Source organism: Caretta caretta, chromosome 5 (assembly GCF_965140235.1).
Source record: "Caretta caretta isolate rCarCar2 chromosome 5, rCarCar1.hap1, whole genome shotgun sequence".
In the NCBI taxonomy this organism is placed as follows: Eukaryota; Metazoa; Chordata; order Testudines; family Cheloniidae; genus Caretta; species Caretta caretta.
The window spans coordinates 82,280,834-82,302,574 of NC_134210.1; the positions used below are offsets into that span (position 1 = coordinate 82,280,834).

The window sequence follows — 21,741 nt, forward strand, 5'->3', positions numbered from 1 at the left end:
TGCAGAAGTTAAACAGTGTATTTAAAAAACCCTTACGAGAAAGTGTGTGTACATTGCAAAGGGTGTACAAAATGTGGGGCAGCAGGGAAAGAAAAAGGTTTGCCAATTTTGGATAAAAGCCATATTTCTACAGTATAACAACTTAAATTGTCAAAAATGTGTTTAAAAAAATCAGCCTTAAACTAGAGGAAAACCCCAGTAGTATCAGAATGTAATTTAACAGTTTGCTTTGCATGCTTTTAATCTGGTTTTTTTTTTAAAGGGTTATTCAATTGTTTTATAGCACTTCATTTTTTAACCTTTTTACAAGTGCTTTGTTTTGTTTTCCCTTTTTCTTTTAATTTAGGGGTTGTAGTTTTTGTAAATGGTAAAAACTTCAAAGGTTTAATGTAAAGGCATTTTTTAAAAGAGGCAAAAATGAAGTGTAGTTGTAGTGTAGCAATTTTTACTAAAAGTACATCTTGGGTAACCCTCCTGTTAGCAGAATGCCAGCTTAATTCAGTGCTGCTACTGCACTGACTGTGAATTAAATTTCAAGAAGCCCCTCAAAACACGGAGTTTTGCAGAACCAAACCTTCTTGTGATTGTTTTGGGTTTTGCAATTATTTTTCCTGTTTAGTTTTTAATGTCAGTAATTATTATTGATGTTTTGTGCATGTAAGATAGGACGATGCTAGTGTTTACAGGTTAGATCCCCTTATTGGGGTAACTAGCCACAATGGCCATGTTGTCCTCACAAATGTTGATGAAGCAGGTGGGCAGGGTCTGTCATAGTCTAAAAATGCCTGCAAATTTTTACCACTCTTGGGCATTGCAAAAGGCTCATGAATGCAAAAGCAGTTCCAAAGACATCATTTTGTTGCTTCTTTTTAAAAAAGGCAACATACTTAGGTAAACATGCCATCAGGGTAAAGTTTTTCCCCAAATAAGCAAGTTTAACCACTCGTGCATTAAATTTTTTACAGTTGTGTAAATGTGCAGCTTTAAATAGTTTTAACTGTGTAATCGGGGGAGGAAAAGGAAAAAGTTTTTTCCATCTTAACCCATTCTGGGCATACAGCCAAAAAAGTAATAAAAGCCAGTTTGTTTTTAAACATCTTAAAACATATAACAGCACCAGATCTAAGTTTTGTTTTAGCTATAAAGTTGCACGTTTTTAGCTTTGTTAATATCTGAAAGGTTTTACTGCAATTTTTGTAATATTTAATGAAATAAAATGTGTAAATTCCAGTTTTAAAATAAAAAATTGCAATATTTGCAATTTAAAATATAACCAAGTGCCTTTTCTCCCCTGTATATGCTCAAAGTAAAATCAGATTCTTGTTTATAATTGAAATTTTATGAACTGAAGTCTGACCTGATGTGGAACTGGTTCATAAAAAAGGGATTATGTTGCAATAATTTGGTCTGCAAATTTGCCCTAATTGTGAGCTCAATTGTAAAGTAAATGAAAGTTCATAAAATGTCACAACAACCTATAAACAACAAAACCTATGATGAAAAAGGTACAAAAGCAAACAAAAAGACCTACCGATATAACTCAAGGAATGTGTTAAAATCATGCTCGGTAAACAAAAAAAGCCTGGAACTGGAAATCAATGAAGCAAAACTGATGTGTTATAAATTAGGCCTAACTGGTAAACAAAATAATGAGGGGATGGATCCTTTTAAAAAAAAAATAGACGGGGGAGAAAAGTGGGTTACTGTGACACTGGCTGATGAAAAGACAAGAGAAGGGGAAGGATGCCCCATCATGGCTGCCCCGCTCTCTCTCCCATCACTTCAGACCCCAGATCTTCTTCATCCTAATCCTGAGACATGTTCTGACCTGTGTGTTTGCTATCGAACTAAGCAGTCTACGGTCTCTGTGTACCAAACCCTAAACCTTGTTTAAAACATTTTAACATTAAACAGTTTCCACAACCAAGGTACCATCTTTGACTCTTTGGGGCTGTATATTCCATCTAAATTAATACCCCTCTGCATTGTGCTGACAGTGGAACTGTAAAAGTCTGTGTAGATAAATAAATAAATAAAATTATTATCTGGGTACATAAATATACCTATGTAACTTTATATAATTAAACAAAATAATAATTTAATTAAAACACTAGGAAAGTGATGCAGTGTGTTAGTATTCTAATCTTATGGGGTGAAACCTTGACTCCTCTGAAGCCTATGGCAAAATTCCCACAGAGGCAGGATTTCACCTCCAGACTTGAATTCAAATCCAAGGTTAGGGCACAAGTGAAAATTATGACAGTGATCTAATTTTAATTCCCATGTTTTATTGTCATAACAACATTGCACAACTGGATATGACTAATACGTCTCTGCCTAGGAGAGTACTGGAAGAGTAGATCAAAAATGAGATGCATTGGCAAAAGCGTGATGTTCAAGACAGTGCTGTTATTTCTCACATTTAGGAGTGCTAAATTCACTCACAAAGGTAAATAAGAAAACAAAACAATGCCTGGCCTAGAAAGGAGAAGGGACTGTTAAGGAAACATGTTTAAGCAGGTTGCATGAAAACCAATGCAACAAAAACGGTCAAAAACTGGCTAGCACATACATTTGTTTTTTAAAGACAAGTGCCTCCTATGGTCATTATGAGATAACCATTGAAAGAATACCCACAACTTGTTCCTCCTAAGGTATAAGAGCATTGGAATTATGCCCTGATGCTCCCCTTTACAATAAGCATGCTTGTGGGGACAAAACAGAAAAAAACTGTCATTCAAATCACCTTCACAGACCAAGAGTAGGTCATTGTAGCTGAATCCTGTGGGACATTCACAGCGGAAACTGCCAATCTGGTTAATGCAAACACCATTTGCACAGATTCCTGGGATCTCCTTACATTCATCAATATCTGAAAGTGAATATGCATTAGTCACACAGAGTATTGTATGGCTTGATGTACCCCATGGATTCTCTGTATTTCACTCTGCTTGCAGCTATTCAGCATCATTTAATATATATTATATATGTATTAAAAATTGTGTGTGTGTGTAGAAAAAACCCTAAACATGCTGCTGTTGTGAATGATGGGGCAAATAAATTATATGATATTCAATAAAGAAGCTCAAGATTTGGATTATAGATTTAAATCAATCAGTTAGGAAGCTGGAAAAAGGAAGAAAAGAGATATGGGAATGGGATAACACTGAACATTAAATATCTGTTTCCAGTGTATAAAGTGTTATGAATGCAGAAAAGTCCCAAAGAAACTCAAGAGGGAAGTTTCTTATAGGTAATTATTCTTTTAAAGTGTATCAGTTGTAACCATATACTGGGATGGAGAGGGAAAGGAAATGATAGCAGTATAAGAAGACATGGCACTAGAAAAATACTTAATAAAAACGGAGATATATAATAAAAATCTTATTCTAAACTTACTGCACTTTTCTGAAATTGTCAGGATGTAGCAGAGAAATGCAGAAGGTTATACAGCTCCAAAGGGAGAGAGGGAAGCATGTAAAATGCCAGTTGCAGGAAGGGAGAATTTTTCATACAACTGTTATATTAAAATAACATTAATTACAAATCCAAGTAAACATGAGTTCTAGTGACCTGAACAAACCACATACTCTTGCAATTCATGATGTCACCAGAACTCCATGATGGAATTAAGAGTTTTATTACATACAGTTGGTATACAGAGTTCATAGCAGTATGTATTATATTGCTATGACACACTATGCGGCAAAACATTACTTGTTGAAAATACATTTAGTAAAACTTACCAACAGCTTTGCCAGTATGGATGTCAAAGGTGAAGCCAGGAATATTCCCACATATGGTCTTAAATTCCGCTAAACATGAAATAAATTATGCATTTGTAAAGAATATGTATAAGTCCCTCAATAATTATTTTTTAAGTTTCCTCAGCTTTCCAAGAGCACTTCCAGTCAATTCTACTGCGGCTTTTCTAAGTAAAATTTAAAAGCAAATTTGCCAATAAGTGCAGCTACCACTCAGAAATTCATTCACACTTCTATATATCATTATTTGCTCCATTTGAAGCTATATCAGATGTTGAGTTTGGGAGAGCAGGCCTTCATTTTCTGTTTAAGTAGCACTCCTCAGCCTACTTCTTGAGATTTGTTACTACTTTCTAATCTCCTACAGTTGAGGATCTACAGAGGCAATTTTACTAGGGAAACTGAAGGTAACTTAACAGTAACTAGTTTTCATTGACTACATTAACTCTGGCCAACACCCCACACTGGTCTCTCCTATTCTCCTTTCCTCTTCAGAGATTTTTGTAATTTAAATGGCAAGGAACTCCGGGAGAGATAGGGGACTACTACTCCCTCTCTTCCAGGGCATCTTGAGGATGAGGGATGTAGATAACCCTAATGGCTTTTACTATTATCTGTTGAGCCATGGCTTTCAGGGCAAGGCATGTAAATCCTACAGTGTGGAACTGCAGTGGCAATATATTTAGATTAATTCAGTTACTTGTAAGTAAGCTTTTTTCCAGCATTTAATGGAATCAATTAGTGCAGGGTGTGACAGCATACCTCCTCTGTTAGTAAAATATTTCTTATTAACCCTCTGAGTCAATAAGACTTTACCAGCACAGCAATGTTCATAAGAAAACCTTCACAATACATGGTGAACTTTTAAAAGGGAAAAATGGACCCATTTTGATCAACATGTGTAGTTTTGCACAACAAGAAGCCTCTCTCACTATGTCAAATCTGTAAAACACTGATACTGGCAGCCTCGTGCATCTTGCAGTGAAACAGCGGAGCTGGGACAAAATAACTTTACTGTGTGAATAGTTACCGCCGAATTCTGCCCTGGGGATGTGAACGTACAGTTCCTATTCATTTCCTGATGTATTTAAGGGCAAAATTTGACACTTAATTTTGAAATGTTACTACGCTTTTCTTTCAGTCATTACATCAGCATTAAAATGAAAACTGATTTATAGTGTCTGGTGTTAAGTTTCCATTCTACTAACATTATGGGAAAATAAGGCATAATTTTCAGCAGTTAAGGCTGATTAACCATTAGTACAACCTTCCATGGGATGTGGTGGACTCTCCATCACTTGGGAGTCATTAAATCAAGAAGTAGTATGTTTCTAAAAGACAAAGGGTTAAATTTGCAAAAGCACCTAAGTCATGTACGCTCATTTACGCACTGAGAAGCCGTAGTACTATTGACTCAGTCATGTCAGTGCTTTTCAAATTTTTACCATGTTCAAGTTCAATCACAAGTTTTGGGGTTTCATGCAGAAGTCACTGGATGATATTCAACGGCCTGGGCTATACAAGAAGCCTAACAGTGCTCCCCTTGTGGCCTTAAATTTTATTATTTTCACTTTCAGATAGTTGATCATCAGCAAAACATTTAGAAAAGCCAATTTCATCTGAAAACTTTGGGACAAATCAAGGCTGCCCCAGGGGCAGCCATGTTAACTCCTTTTGGAATCTTAATTTGGCCCTAAGCTTTCAGCTGAAATTGGCTTTTCTAAATGTTTTGCTGGTGACCAGCTATCTGAAAGTGAAAACAATTAATAGGTTGTTAGGGGGCCTCTGGAAGCACTGTGTGTGCACAGGGCAAGAGCAGGCATAATGCAGGAAAAAATAGCATGTGATTGGATAGTTAAAGACTTTCACAATGCATATGCAAAGGCAACCTTAATTTTGGCATTTCCTAACTTTTGATTGCTTGACTTTGCAACCTTAACATTTTTAAATTCAGATTTTTGTATGTAATTTTCAAATACCATATACTAAATTTATTACTACATTACATTTCATAAAGACAGTAAGATCAAGTAAAATTGACAGCAAGAGTTAACAGTAACTAGTCCCTCATGATTTACTTATACCTCAAATGATGAGCCAACTAATCAGATACAATTTGGTCATAAATGAGAAGTGGCGGAGAGGGTAAAAACTTACAAGAGCACTTATTTTTGAAGGTTAGAGGCCTGTCTAATGTTAATGGATGTGATTCACATGCATGTGCGACATTAAACTATATAATCTTTGTTACTCAAATACATGAGAGAGTGAAACTAGCTGTCAAACAAACAAAAAAATAAGAGTTATTCAGAAAGAGAAGATGTAAAGGCTGAGCTCATTGAGAGGAACAATATAGTTCTCATCAAACCATAACAACACTTTTAATGAGTTACTGGGCTGAAGCCAGCAAGCTGGTTACGGTCAATGCACCATAACCTCTGCTTCTGTGATGTGCAGCCTACACCCAGATTTCAGAACATACACATTATCTCAGAATAACTGTAGCTATTCAACCATTTACAACTGGAATTTGTGTTTGATACCCCCCCACACAAACCCCTTCCTTAGTGGAATTAGAGGTTCAGAAATGTCTTGAACTGCGGCAAAAACATCTAAAGGAGAAAAGCCAACCAGGCAAAGTCCTGAAACAGAGATATTTTAACTCTGTAACTATTTGCAGAATTGCCCAGGCAGAGAGGTTTTAAAGAGCATTTAAGAACAGCTACAGAGACACTTTCTTGTTCAATGGTGTCCACACAGCCATACATACTCTATGTATACGATCCTGACACTGTGAAACTATATTTTTATCATGATCTTATTGCAGTTGCTTTCTGCGACTGTAACACAGTATTTCATCTCTCACGCTTGCTTTCATTTCGCACATTTGGTTGCTAGAAGAAGAGTTCTTCTCTTCATTCTTCATACTCCTGCTTACTGAAAGGAAGGAAGGAAGGAAGGAAAGCGTTTCTCCTTTCGGTCCCCTTTTGCTCCTTCCTGGCTGCTTGTAGGACAGGGTGTCCCAAGCGGTTCTGATCCATTTGGATATCATTCTGTCCTTCGCCATGTGGTAGACAAGGCAAACAAAAAGACCACTTCAGTTATATGGACTCCGCTAAAGATGCATGCAGCACTACAACTGCAGATTGAGTATCACTGATTTAGGGGCAAAACCAAGGACATAATAAAAGGCGTCTTTTGCTATACAAGTGATTATTTTTATCCCAGTACATTATGAGACCTCTGCTCGATTGTTGAATGTCGGTGTTTGTTTATGCATTCCACGAATTACTATAGGTTTGACGATTTTCCTGCTGGTGTTGTAATCCAGGAAGTCGTTCCTTCCTCATTTTGAGCTTCAGAAAAACATGGGATGCAAAAAACATTCAACTGCACTTTTCCTGAAATCCCATACACTGGGATGAAAAAGGTATTCTGGTGGGAATTTATCATGTTGACAAATGAACTATGGTCTTTCTATTTGATTACTAGTTTTGCAGGGTGCTGAGAAAATAACATCAGATAATACACAAAGCAGACAAATGACCAAGGCCCCTTGTTCATGCACATTAGACATAGGTTATGCAGCTCCCAGAATTACGTGGTAAGGCTCTGCATAGCAGAGAGCCCTCCACCCCACTACCCTCTCTCCCATTCACAGAAGTCTCACTGTTCAGCTTGTGACCACAAGCTGGCTCTGAGCTCCTCTCCTTCCAAGGGGAACATGTAACAGCAGCTGACAGGGAGAGGGAGTTTACAGACGGTCAGGTCTGGGATGGTGGGTGAATGCCTGAGAAGTGGGTTGCACTCAACAAACTGTTAAAGTGAAAACCAAGCAGGTGGAGGAGCTTGCATTATGCAGTTCCTAAACTCTGCCAGAGCTGAGCCTGTGCTCTGGTGGAGACAGGAATACCATAGGGGTGGCACACTCCCAGCTGCAGAGTCTCTAAGTTAGACAGGAGAGGAGACAGCATGCCCAGCCCCACAGCAAACGTGCCCTGCCACTATTTTAACAGTCTACAAGAGAATGTCCCTCACAGTCTAGCAGTCTATATCTGGACTAGCAGTCTATGATATATATATCTGGACTAGCAGTCTATAGCAGATCTGTCTAGCAGTTCCACAGCTAGAGGAGGTGCCAGCATTGCTGAGCTCAGCTACTCCACTGGAGTAGGGGCTCTGCTCTTGCAGCACCTCTTCCAGAAATCACCGTATTATCTACATCTTGGGCCACCTCAGTCACTGCATGACCGTATCTCTCTTCCAAGCCTTCTGGGTGGCAATTTAGGCAGCAGCTTTACAAGTGAGAATTCTGCAGCTGTCTACATGGCAGTGTACATGCATGGAAAAAAGGCACTGCTCATGACATTCCTTTTGGCATGTACCTTGTGGCTTTTTATATTACAATTTGTTATAGACACATATTTTAATTTCAATTATAATTAGATTTATGTCCATAAAAGCGCCTACACAAGGCTCTGAGTGCTTTGGCAATTATTAAGAACGCAACTGATCCAAAATTAACAAATTCACAGCAGTGTGCTCCATTCTACCTAAAACAAAAACTTGTGTGGTCCTTGTAGCCCCCAGGCCAGATTCATTCTGCCAATGATGGGGGATGCAATCAACACCTTCCTACTCCCTTGGGGACAACTCACCCAAGGAAGGTCAGATACTGGTGTTGCTGCCTGCCCTCACTCCCACCTGCAGCCAACAGGAACATCTTTAATTCATGTCATGAGCTCTCTAGGCACCTCCCTGGAAGAGGCTTCAGCCAGGGTGAACGGAGTTGTCATATCACCCAGCTCTCTTGGCCACATCCACCACTGCTCAATATTTGGGCAACACTGACTGTCTTTAGGTCAGAGGGGAGGTTGCAGCTGCTTTGTGCCAACACCATTACTGTACCATGTCAGACTTTCAACCATGGCCACCCTGTTCCTGGGATCATGATGGCAGATGCCTGAACTCAAGTCTAGCCCATGAAGATTAAGTATTGTTGCTGGCAGCTAACATGAATAGCATCACTCTGCATTCCCTTTGGACAATGGCATAATCTTAACTGAAACTCACACTAACTGATACAGAGAGGGAACTAAGATGATGTGGAAGTTAATGTAACAGGATTGTTAGGGGAAGTCTTACCTGTTCCTGGGGTTGGACATGGCTCACAAGGCTTGTTCCAGGCTTTGCCAACATTGTATGTGCAGCAGCACATCCTCTTGGTCACATTGAAGGGCAGTTCATTCTCACAGGAGGTTCCATTGTAGCTTCTATAGCAAAAGCTCTTTCTCATATCTACATGGTAAAACACTCAGAGTTACAAGATAACTGCAACAGGGTGGTTCTCCCCTTAAGGGCTGGAGGACTGGGGCCAGCCAACCCTGATTACAGAACAAAGTATACTTGGGTTGAATCAGACAATTCCCTATAAAGGGCAGCAGGTGACTGCAATGAATGGAGAAGTTCAGGAATCTGTGGTAGTCCCTCCAGGAGTGAGGAAAGGCTCCTTCAGGGAAGACCCAAGACCAAGGGAGTTGCCCCAGGCATGGAGGCCTGGGAGGAGAAAGAGAAACCTTGTGTTGGGTGGGCTTATGAATTGACTTGATTTGGGATTTTGAGTTTTAGTTTGTTTATATTTATTTGGAATATGCAATCCAGTCAAGCCAAGCCACAGTGTTCTTATCAATGAGGTTCAAAGCATGAAGACCTCCAGGAAGTTGAGTCATTGTGCAGTCCTCAACTATGTGTGTGTCATAATTTGTGGCTGCCCACATTGACATAGTGGACTGTCTCTAAAATGCCACTGAAATTCTGCTGCAGCACAAATTCCACGTCCGGTACGAAACCGGTTCAGAAGGCTCCGTTGCCTTCATGGTAAATCAAGCCTAGGTTGACGGTGGGTGGGTCCAAGACAAGATAATTATTTGTCACTTTCTCCGCAGACCATGAAGCTCACCATGCAGCCTCTACAGTAAAATTTTATATTAATAAACCCAGTCCCCAAAGAGGGGCATTTTTGACCAAGAAAAAACCTATGAGAAGTTTTTTTGAACATTCCAAAAGGGGAAACTAAGGCAGGCTGCCTTAGGGTGACCCTAGGACATGAGGGGGTGCACCAGAAAAAGCTGGCCCATTGCAGTAACCAACAAAGTAGTTCAGCCAAAAGTCAAATCCCTTCAACTACTGACCTAGCCACTGTGACTCATGAATTCTGACTCAGAGTGACCCTGAGAGTGCAAGCAGCATACATTAAAAAAAACTTTTCCTGCAGATTAAATCACCTTAATTAAATTATACTTTGTCTCCCTATTACTTTAGATGAGTGTATTTGCTCAAGATGATACAGTTCCATCTCCATTCGGTCACAGATGCCTTAGAAAAGAGAAAAATTGCAAAGAAACTTAAAAAAAAATAGCTGTTCTTAAGACCCATTTTCTAGCAGACTCACCAGCTGGAAGCCAAATATACATACAAAAAATTATGTGTGAAAATGAAAAGCTCTGACTTCTGTTAGAGAACACAACACCACACTCTTTCATGGATATCTGACGTGGCAGTTTTGCAATAAAGGTTAGAAAAGGTGATATCGTCTCAAGAGCTTTTAAGCATTGCAGTTGCAATCATTTAAGTTTAATGTTCTGATAAGGCACTTAAAGGAAGCTATAAACGTCTAAGATTTCAAAGTCAGCCTTCTTGCAGGGAAGATTTTAAGCAGCCAGATGAGGTCTAAAACAGCTCTGATCACTACAGCATGTCAGGTAAACAAGTTTTACATACCCATGCAATTGTGTCCTCGATTCACCTGCATGTATTCTGGAGGACAGATGCAGGTGTAGTTCCCTAGGGTGTTGTAGCAGGTCCCAGGGCCACAGACACCAGGATGTGCAACACACTCATCAATATCTAGAGAGAACAAATGAAAAAGTACAGTTCACAAAGAGACAAGAGGAACAACCCCAATTAAATAATTATAAGGAATAAGTCCATATTAAACTACTCCAACATAACAAAGAAGCTCAGCAAACTGCTCAGCTTTGATTTAAACAGGCTTTTGTGGCAGCAGCTGAAATGTATTATTGTTCTCCTGTATGTTTGATTTCCTCCAATCCCTGAAGTGGAAGACAGCACTTGTCAAGAATTCAAGATTTGTTGAAGCTGAGTCACTTCCTGTCCCACCTACTCCACTAATGATGTAAGCCTTAGTATTTCATTTGCCTGCCACTTCCAGAGGCATTTCAGTACCATGCTTCCATGCCACCCCTCATGTAAGGAATTAACTCCCTACTGTGGTCCACCAACCCATAACTCTCTCTTCATTCAAATCCCTCCTTCAGATTCACTTCTACTGTGGTGGCTAAAAGGAGAAAGTCAATATCTATTCAAAACACATTTTTAGAAATGCACATGCATATGCTGAATAACTACATAATCTTGTTGCTGTAACCATTGTCCTTCCTCACCCTATCTTTTTCCCTATTGTGTGTAACCCTCCATTATCACATTACAGCTACATTGATATTGTAACCTCATTAAGATATAGGTCTTATCTTTCTTTGTGGTGTGTAACCAGCGTAGCATACTCCATAGCTATGTCTGAAACAAGAGCTTCCATTACAAACCCAATTTTGCTTTCACTCTTCACCTAAACGCAATGAATAAAGGAATGCTGGCCTCAGAATTGGTAGGCTGGTCAGAAGTTGTAGTAGGATTTTTCCGAACAAATTTGAAATGATTTGAAGAAGCGGTAACTTATTTATGACATACTAAAACAGAAGTGATCATGACAGTTAAAAATTCTTTTAACATTCTTGAAACTTGGTAGCAAAAAATCTGCCCAAAAAACCAAAGAAGGGGAGAAATAAAACGTAGTTTACTGAATTTACCTAGCTGAGATCTACTACAAAAGAACAAAGTTTAGTTACTTAAACTCTCATTTGCCAACTTATTAACATTTAAATACTAACATCAGAATGGCTCCGATGAGTTTAAAGTATGCCAGCAAATGATTGCGGAGACCTAAGCACTGATTTCAAAACAACAATAAGTCTCTGTCCCTTTTCCATGCAAAGACAGACCTCAAAATGTAAGCCAATCCTGAGGGAAAATTTGTCTAATACCATTGAAGTTAATCAGACAAATTGTACATAAAATAAGATATATTTTAAAAGGTTGTCACCAGCTAAACTATTCTTCTAAAATGTATTTATTTCCACCACAGCCAGGCTTGAGAATAGAAAGTGGGAGACAATTAAAAGTTTACTGGATTCATATACTCAAGGGAGGAATGTTCCTTGCTATGTTGCCCTCACAAGCCCCTGCTAGACCACTATTTCCACACCTCACCTCTTCCCATTGTGCACTTTTTAGAAAGTGCTCACTTCCTACAGTCCTTAGGAAGTGCACTGGCGATGCAAGTGTGGGGCTTGGGAGGAGACTGGAGGGACACTGAAGCAGCAGAGCAGAGGGCAATGTAGAAGGGGGACATGAAGGGTGCTGGCAGAGTGGGGAGTTGGGACAGAAAATGAAAGGGAGCATAGGAACAGATGAACACAGGATTATGTGGCAGCGGGTGGGGGGGCAATAAGGCAATAGAACTATTGATATTTCACCCTTCCTATAGACTTAAGAATGTAGTCTGGAGCCCCTTTCTAAGTCTTAATGCCCACCAGCACCCTGAAAACTTTGGGACACATGCTCGAGACATCCCATCCCCTTGCAAGCCTTAGGCATCTTGTTAAGGCCCTAAAAACTCCCTCAACCGCAGGGATCCACCACACTCGATAAGCATAAATAGGCTTTAATAAGCCTTAAAAACCTAAATATCGTAGTTGGGCAAGGAATAACTATCCTGTTTAGACTTGTCAGAATGAATGGGATTCCTAGTATTTGCAGAGGTAGGAGGCGGATTTGGGATCATAGAATATCAGGGTTGGAAGGGACCTCAGGAGGTCATCTAGTCCAACCCCCAAATGAGAGATGAGGGGGGTTACTACAAAAAGTCACCATGGAGGTAGAGGGCCTGAGATAAGCCACATAAGGTTTCTGGAGGGGAGGTAGGCCAAGAGACTCTTAAGGGCTAGAGAGGCTGATGGGGCCTGACAAGCTCCCTACACAGCTTATGGGGATGGGGTTAGGGGAACCTACAATATGCCTCATAAGATTTGTCTAGGTTTGATGCACTTACTCAGAAGGAGTCTTACTCCTGTACACCTCCTACTATCTGCAGGAGAGGGGTAATGGATCTAAGGATGAAGGGGAGCAAGGGAGCATCACACAGGGTCTAGATGGGATAACAGCAGGCTCTGAGGAGTTTCCAGTTCTTAGATCAACCCTAACATGAATCCCCCCAAACATTCCCACTTGACAGAAATACGAGGAAACATCACAAGGTGAAGCTTGTGAAGTTGCACACACGTTTTCTTTGTTAGTGTCAGTACCACAAACGTATGTTTGTATTTACAAACGAGAGAGGCAATATATTAGGGAATCATAATAGCTATGAAGATTACCATTACACTCTGTATGGAAAATGAATCTGCAATCAACTACTCTCTATGCATGAAATTTTCTGCATCTGGAGAAAAACTCTGAAAGACCAAAATATTTGCAAACGTGTGTATTGGTGTGGGACAAGATACTGCAGAATTTCACCTTCACAGATCCGTGTTTCTTCACTGAGGTAGTAGCCTTGAGGACATTCACACTGGAAGCTGCCAAAAGTATTGATGCAGTTTCCACCTTGACAGAGACCTGGCAACTCCTGGCATTCATCGATATCTGTAAAGAGAGAAAAGGCCATATTCTTACTCTGAAATGTAAAGGAACAAGAGATCTTAACCATCCCATTGGAATGTTACCAGCTAGTAACTGTTAATCTTCACTGGGGTTTTTTCCTTCTAAATCTGTACTTTATTATCAAAGGGAAGAGGGAATGTGATTATCCCACATATTCTGTAGCAAATTTTCAACATGATGAACATAAGGAGTTCAGCTTCCATGATTGATTATGGGAGTTTGGTACCTAATGCTTCATTTCTGCATGCTGAAAGTGCATGAGAAATTCACTTGGACCAGGCTTTCACTCTATGATAGATGTTTGCAGCAACATTAACCTTCTATTGATTAAACTACATTTTTTGTTAGGTTGTCTTTTGCTTTGGGGGGCAAATGTTGAAGGCCTGTATAATAAATGAGGTGGACAAAATATATGTAAATCTGTTTCACCTATAAAACACCAAATTTACTTACTCAAATGGGTTTTGAGTATCCTTATTGGGTAACTGCTCACACAAGCACCAGTTTGAATTTGCCACTCTAGTATTATTCATGTTAATAAGTGGTTTTCCGATTCAATGAATGTGAACACTTCATCAATGATCCTCCTATTGTGAAAACTTTTGAAAACGTCACCTTTTGTCAAGTTGCAACCATAACAGCCATTATTCAGGATGAACTCACCTTCTAAGATAATAGTGATGGGATTTGGTCTGAATCCTTCACCCCCTGGACACAGAGTATTATATTCCGCTAGAGGGAAAAAAAGGTTATTACTTATTTGTAGAATAAAACACTGGTATTAAGGATAATTTATAATTTCAATGGTATTTTAAATGCCATAATTATTTTTTATTTGCATTACAGTAACACCAAGAAGCTCCAGTCAAGGACCTGGACCCCATTGTGCTAGGCACTGTACAAATATAGTGCACAAACACGATCCCTGCCCCTTGTCGTTTAACTTGTTTTAACCTAACAGCACTCTGACCTGCAATGACATACACACTACAAATAGTCCCATTGACTTCACTGGACTAATCATAGTGTATAAAGTCAAGGAAGTGCATAGGCTTCCATCTTGGAAAGTCTAAGATAACACTGGTAACCATGCATACGAGGCCTTAACCTGTAAGCTCCTCTAAGGCAGGAACTGTGTCTTCTTTGCGTAATGCCTAGTAGAAAGTGGCTACCATCTTAACTAGGGCCTAGAAATTATTACTACTGTACAACAGAGATGAGTATTTGTTAAAATTAGACTGTATAGTATTATAACTTAATAAATAATAAAAATAATAATGCTTGGTAGTTACATTGCACTATTCATACCTAAAACCTCGAGTGCTTTCAAAGGTAAGTATCATTGGGCAAAATTACTGAGGCACTTTTGAAAAATTTTATTCAATGATGCTCACTTTTATAAAGCACTTGGAGTTCTCTGGATAAGAAGCATGATGTAAGTACCTGTATTCCTCACCTGCAAAAGTGCAGTTAATGGATAAAATTTTAAGAGCACCTAAGTGTGAAAGTTACTTAGGAACATCTGAAAATTTTATCCATTATTCCCATTTTTGCAAGGGAAAATGAGGCACAGAAAAGTGAAGTGATTTGCCAAAGGTCACCAGTGATGGCTTGATTCTGGTCCCATTGACCTCACTGGTGCAGGAACAGGCACCGAGTCAGTGGCAGAGCTGGGAACAAAACTCAGGTCTCTTGATTCCGAGATCCATGGCCTATGCATCACCTTTGAGAATAAGATGGAGACCTTCTTCAACAATAAGACTGTTAGAGAATAAGCTTATGAAGTAATTTGCCAGATATTTTCATAGTCTGTTTATTGTCATACACTAAATTATTGTAAGTACTTTTTCATATTAGCACCTTTTGTAAGAAAATTTTTAAAAATGCTTACTGCTGTTTACAGGGGGACAAGTCTCACAGGGGATTCCCCAGGCCTTCCCCAAAGAGCAGCAGCATGAGGAGCGACTGACTCCAACGCCGATTTCAGTGTTGCAGGATAGGCTGCCATCCCCTCGGGGTCCATATTTCAGGTAACAATTGCCAACACGATTATCTACATGTAAAACACATTCAGCTATAGTTGCACTTTCCAGCCTGGATGAAGGAACAATCAAACAATCATATTAAAGCTTGCTACTAGTGGATGGAAGGCCCCGGCTGCTGTATCTTTCTGAGTTACTGGTAAGGTAAAAAAGCTAATGCACATTAATATTCAGGGGTATCAAGAGTAATGAAGGTGATGGTCAATATAGCTGCTGCTTCTTCTTAAAGGTTCTTAAACACCAGTTTGCATGTCTTCAAAATTCACAGCATATACTGGTATAGCACTTTTACTATTCCCAGTATTTTAATATGGGGAATGGAAAATTTCTTACCGGAGTTTTCTTTTTGTTAGTAGCTCCTCCCTTTTATGCTCCATGAATGGCAATGATTCTTCCCTGCAGAATTCAGAGGAGGGCCAGTGTTGCTCTTGAGGGCAGGAATACAGGACACAACCCTACCCTTCACCTCAAGCCACCAGAAGAGTGCTTCAAACTCTTTCAAAACTCTTCAACAATTGGTTATTGGCAGCAAGACAACAATCTGAAACTGCATTAATTAACTTTAAGGGAATTTTGTGTATTAGTAGTGTTCCTTTAGACTTTAAAAAAAATTGTTACTAACTATAGCTTGGCCATTAAAACAACTAGGGTTGGTAGAATTAGGAAGGAATAGAAAGAAAATTATGGTAAAAAATTTTCCATTCTGCTGCGTAGATTCTCCCCTCATTCTTCACTAAGGGGAAACAGCAAGTAGTGAATCAGAGTAGGGAAGGAAGAAATCAAACAATCATCATCATTACTATTTATTATTTCAGTAGAATAATAGACAAATATAAATTCCCTTCATATAAGTTTTGTAATTTCAAATAATTTTTTGGGCATTGGCCCATGATGCACTTTACCACTAAAGGATTACTCTACGGAGAAATAGAAATCCACTTTATAGAAGTTGGTAAATGCATTGTATGAGGATCACCATACTGTTCAGCAAATTTTCTCTGATAAGGCCGAGACTATTCCTCTTTGTGTTACCGCTAGAGACCTTGCAGATGAAGTCTTGACTGTCTCATGGAACAGTTTCCCAGATGTCTAAATAAACTGAATTTTCTGGTTCAGTCCTTTCTAGATACCAAAACTGTATCAATCTCCCTAACAGACAATTCCCGTTGAATTACACTTCATTTTTAGTGCATAAAATTTCAATCAAAGATGGTCTCAGCATCTCAGGATGAAGAATGGGCCCCTGATTCAATTGGTCTAATCTTTTCTCCAGGTGCTTTGGCTGGCATTATCAAGTCCAAAAATTAGTGCGGATTTATCAGGATGACCATGGTTCTTTTTTTCTTATTTTTGGTTTCAGATTACCCTTCACATGAATTGCCTTGCAAAACACAAGATTCTTTTCTGTCAAAGACATTATTTCCATTGCTTCTGAGAAGAGCTTTGAATTATGGCTCATTCCTGGTTTTTGTTCAGACACGCCAATGGTGGTGCTGTTGAATAGAACTGGAAAGTGGTATCCTTTGAGGCAATTTGTAGACATTTTACAGCACAAACTGTGCATTTAAGAAGGATGACGCTTTCTTTTTCTTGGTCCCATAACTCCTGTTATTTGTCTTCCAGTTACACTCCCCATCCTGTAAGGCTTGCTTCCACAGTGTGTATATGTAAGAGTTCAGAATATAAATTGGGTTAGGTTGCAGCACATCCTCTGGACTCATCTTCCTGTGATGACTTGGGTTGATTTTCTGCTGTATTCAGGCATACAGATAGCTTCTGTGTAGCCACTGAGACTGGGGGCATTGCTCTTGCTGTAAATCACACTGCCTGCCAAGAATTAATATTCTATATACTGCTGTGAAGATTTGGCCAGAATTTGAACCCTGGACTTATCATACCCAAGGTGAGAATCACACCCTTAAACCAATGAGCCATTTGGTGGCCACCAAGTAAATCTTTCTTACAGGGAATCTTTTTGACTATATTCAAAAGGTGAGAATTAAAAATATTTGTGTAGAGTACCCTCTCTCATATGGTCTATGGGATCTTTTGGGGGAAAAAACCCTTCTGAAAGGTGAACAATGTATTTTTCTGATGAGATTAGACCTGTACTGATTTTTGCTATATGCGCTAGTTCCCACAGTTCATGAAAATTCTATGTTTTCTTTAACGTTAGTTTTATCCTCCAGTTCCCATTCAGATCCTATGATGTCCTCAAAGATCAAGAGCATGGGAAACATTGTATCCAACTTTATTTGGAGAGGAAGATATTTTCCCTTAGTTTTGAGAACTTCTTCCTCTGTTTGGTCTGTTTATGGGTATTATCTTGCAGGTTATAGTATCACAGTACTTAGGTGGAAAAGCTCTCCTGAGTGTCCACCTTTAGAGTTCATGGTATGAATCAGATAGCTAATCCTCCAGGAGAAGAGCTGCTGGAGAAGGAAAATGAGGAAGGATGATGATGATGATTTTATATTATTAGTGAATTTCTAATGAACTATTGCTTCTCCACCCCAAAGGGCTATCCTTGTTTTAAAAAGTGCTTCCCGTAGTAGCACACTGATCTAATTTTACCCATGCAAAAGGATTTCTCACTTACCCTTCTGTAATCCTGCACAGGTGCAGCTGCATAGGAAATTAAGTACTTAGGTACTTCTAGTCTGGGTACAAACTCCCTGGAGTGTTCTTTTCGCTATAACCAGCAGTCCAGACTGTTGAGGGAGGCCAGGGAGAGATTCATTCCCGCCTCTGAGAGTTGGAGCCCTTGTACCAGAAAAGTGAGGATATGTGCAATTCCCTGTCTGCTGATGCCTGAGACAGAGCTTCAAAGAAGTAGCAGACTGCAGTCAGAGTTGCTTCTTCTCTTCTCTGCACACCCAGACATGCTGCAGGCTGTGCGAGAGGCAGTGAGTCTGACAGAAAATACTGTGAAAAGGTCTTTGTGCAGGAGAAAAGACTCAGCAAACGGTTCCTCAGAGTGGGAATGAAAAAGATTTAAAAACTTTGACTTTTCTCCCATTTGCTCTTTAAAGTTACAAGTTAGCTATTCAGTCAGGGGTGTTGGCTTCTGGGGTTTTTTAGGTGGTGGGGTGCACGGGGGACTCTGGAGTTACCCCTGAACAGGCTGTATAGGTCCTCCTCCCCTTTGAAAATGTTTCTGGATAAATCCTGGAGCTCTTACTCAAGTTCCCCATGCCAGAGCTGTGGTTCCAGAGGAGGGCTGAGCCCCAAAACACAGATCCAACTGAAAGCCCCGTGTTCTGGCAGATTGAGGGTCAGCTGGCAACTGGCAGGGCAGGACTCACCCTCAGAAGCTTCTGAAAAGCTGCCTGACAGAAGCCTCTGGCTGAGGAAGGCCAGAGGTATCCGAGTAGAAATGTGCTGCACCAGAGGACCCAGAAGATTAGATTCTCAGTGCTCTAGTGAGTCCTCTGCTCACGAGATGGAAAGGGGAACTAGATGCTGAAATTAGATTTCAACAGCTCAAAAAATGAATAAAAATTGAGTCTGGGGTTTTCAAAATAAACTAGTGGAGTCAAGCAACCAAATTTGACAGAAATTCAAAGGGAGTTGGGTACCTAACTTTCTTCGGTACCTTTGAAAATCGCAGCCTGAAACTGTAAAATAAATTGGTTGGGATAAGCTGAGCTGCCAACTTGTTCTGCTGGTGGCCTGGTACCCTGAGCAATGACAGTGAGCCCCTTTGAATTCTACAGGGAAAAGTAGAAGGAGGGAAGAGCTGAGCAGCAGAATCCATTCCGACAGAATTTCACATTTCTTTAACAAAAGTTTTAATCAGGTTTTATTTATTTGACTTAGACCAATAGCAAACAATCATTTTTTAAAATTACTATAGATACAAATTTTTTTTAAAAAATCCCAAGACATCCCCAGAAAGCAAAGTGAAGAGGCCTTTGGTGACATTTCCAATCTGAAAGGTTAAATGATTTGCCCAAGTTCACACAACAAGTCTGTGACACCCATTACACTAGCACATGAACTGCTTGACTTCCAGTAAATATTGTAATCAGAAGACTATCTTTCTATATCATGTTGCAAAGGGACAAGTAAACTTAAGCTTACTTTAAGCCAGAGTAAAGCAGAGAGAATTACACAAACTGCACTGAAGTGTGTCTTTCACAGGTTGGTTTCAATCCAAATGGCTACTACATGCAGTTCTAATTCCAATATAGGTTTAAGCACACCAGTGAGCCAAGTCCTGAAAATCTACTTCAGAGGAAGTGTACATCAGCCCCATGAGAACTCTTGGATTTAAAACTCAATTACTAAAATCAAAAACATGGGTCCATCCAGAAAATGGAATCAGTAATGAAAATAACAAACACTCTGGTATATACAAAAAATGTATTTTAAGAAAATGGACAATGTTTACAGTATTTAAAACTGGTAAATCTATATTTAGGAGCATGGTTTGATATCTAACATGACAGTAACAGATTCAGATTTTCTGGACCAAAATCTGCCCTCATTGATTTTGAGCAGGATGCAAAACAAGGCAAAATGTGGCCCTCTATCTTTACAAATGATCTAGTATCAGTACAAGAGGCCTCTGGATCTGCGGTCTCTTGTTCATACTTACGTGAAATAGTTTTCACTTACCCACACAACCTACTCCAGTTGGGTTCAGCTGGAAATCTGGTGGGCAGTTACACTCATACCTCCCAGGAGTATTCACACAGAGACCATTAACACAGTTAATGGGATCAGCGCACTCATCAATATCTAAAATGGGAAAGCTACATTTGTAATCTGTTGATTTAATGGAAGAACGATGTGGGGAACGATGTGAGGGGATGATTCAAATGAGAGCGAGAAAGATAAACCTCTTATTTTTAGCTGAAGTTGAAGCAATGACATTTCTAGAAACACTCAGGAACAATTTCTACACTTGCACATTTAATAGAAACATTACTTTTGTCCACTTCTTAATTTAACCAAAATAACGTATAGCACTACATAGTAGAGCTCTGCATGGGACTGTTTTTTCAATCCTGTTTCTCCCACTTCCACACTGTTTCTTGCATTTTTATCCCACTCCCACCTGCAAAAACCATAGACCCCGTAAGAGGGACCGATTCCCTGAGGCTACTAAACAAAAAACAAAAGTGGTCAGTTAATATATAAATAGAATTCAGACACAATTTTTACAACTAAAAGAATAAAACAAATCTTGCTTAAACCATGTAAAAATACTTTAACTCCGTATAATAGACATCAAACCTCTTTCTAAACCTCACTTAAATTTAAGTATTGAAAGTTTTAAAGTGTTTTCCCGCAAATTACTGGTCTTTTTTTGCCCACCTAATCCCTTCTGCAACAAAATACATTTTACCCACTCCCGCTATTATGGAAGCAGGTCCTGCAGGATCCCAGTCCCGCTGCAGGCCTCTGCTGTATAGCACTTTGTCCAATGGGGGAAGCAATGCATAGTACCAATTTCTGCCAGAGGACATAATACAGCTTTAATTAACCAGGAAACCTGGTTAACTGGAGACTGGATAAACTCGGTTATATAATTTCTAGTACTGAGTAAATAAGGAAATGCTGGAAGTCCCAAAGTGTTTGAAAAAAATTACAATGTTGTACGAGTTCTTTCAAATTATAGATCTCATCAAAATATTACTCAATATTAGTAGCATGTCTGAGAAATCCATATAAGGAGTATATCACAGTTATATGATCGGCAAACAGAGGTTTCAGAGTAGCAGCCGTGTTAGTCTGTATCCGCAAAAAGAAAAGGAGGACTTGTGGCACCATAGAGACTAACAAATTTATTTGCTTATGCTCAAATAAATTTGTTAATAATAATTGAGGCAATCCAAGAAAATGGAATGTAAAATAAAATGAATGAGATAGGGTCCACTCTTACTTGAAGTATCTAAGCTGTACAGAACATGACAATGTGCGAATTATACCGTTATAACAGAATGATTGTGTCTGCCGTGCACAATGGAGGGCTTTCCACACTCATTAAGTTGCACCATTGCAACACCTTCTATATCGGACATTGTTGCTGCCTGCACCCTGCATCGCCCCCCTTTCCCGTTTTTAAAAAAAGTGTGAGTAAAAAAAAACAAACTTTTTATTATAAAACTTTGATTTCTGTGCCACTTCCA

The 21,741-nt window shown here is 39.4% G+C and overlaps 1 protein-coding gene across 2 annotated transcripts in view; it reads right to left on the reverse strand.

The window, feature by feature from the left end:
- FBN2 (fibrillin 2) overlaps positions 1–21,741 on the reverse strand; it is a 254,961-nt gene that overhangs the window by 55,224 nt on the left and 177,996 nt on the right. For both annotated transcript variants that reach the window (XM_048851711.2, XM_048851710.2), the window contains exons 36-43: positions 20,225–20,347; positions 15,454–15,615; positions 14,226–14,294; positions 13,419–13,544; positions 10,545–10,670; positions 8,910–9,062; positions 3,747–3,815; positions 2,747–2,872 (exon numbers count right to left, since the gene is read on the reverse strand). In XM_048851711.2, coding sequence (XP_048707668.2) covers positions 2,747–2,872; positions 3,747–3,815; positions 8,910–9,062; positions 10,545–10,670; positions 13,419–13,544; positions 14,226–14,294; positions 15,454–15,615; positions 20,225–20,347 — 954 coding nt within the window. The remainder of the gene's footprint in view (positions 1–2,746; positions 2,873–3,746; positions 3,816–8,909; positions 9,063–10,544; positions 10,671–13,418; positions 13,545–14,225; positions 14,295–15,453; positions 15,616–20,224; positions 20,348–21,741) is intronic.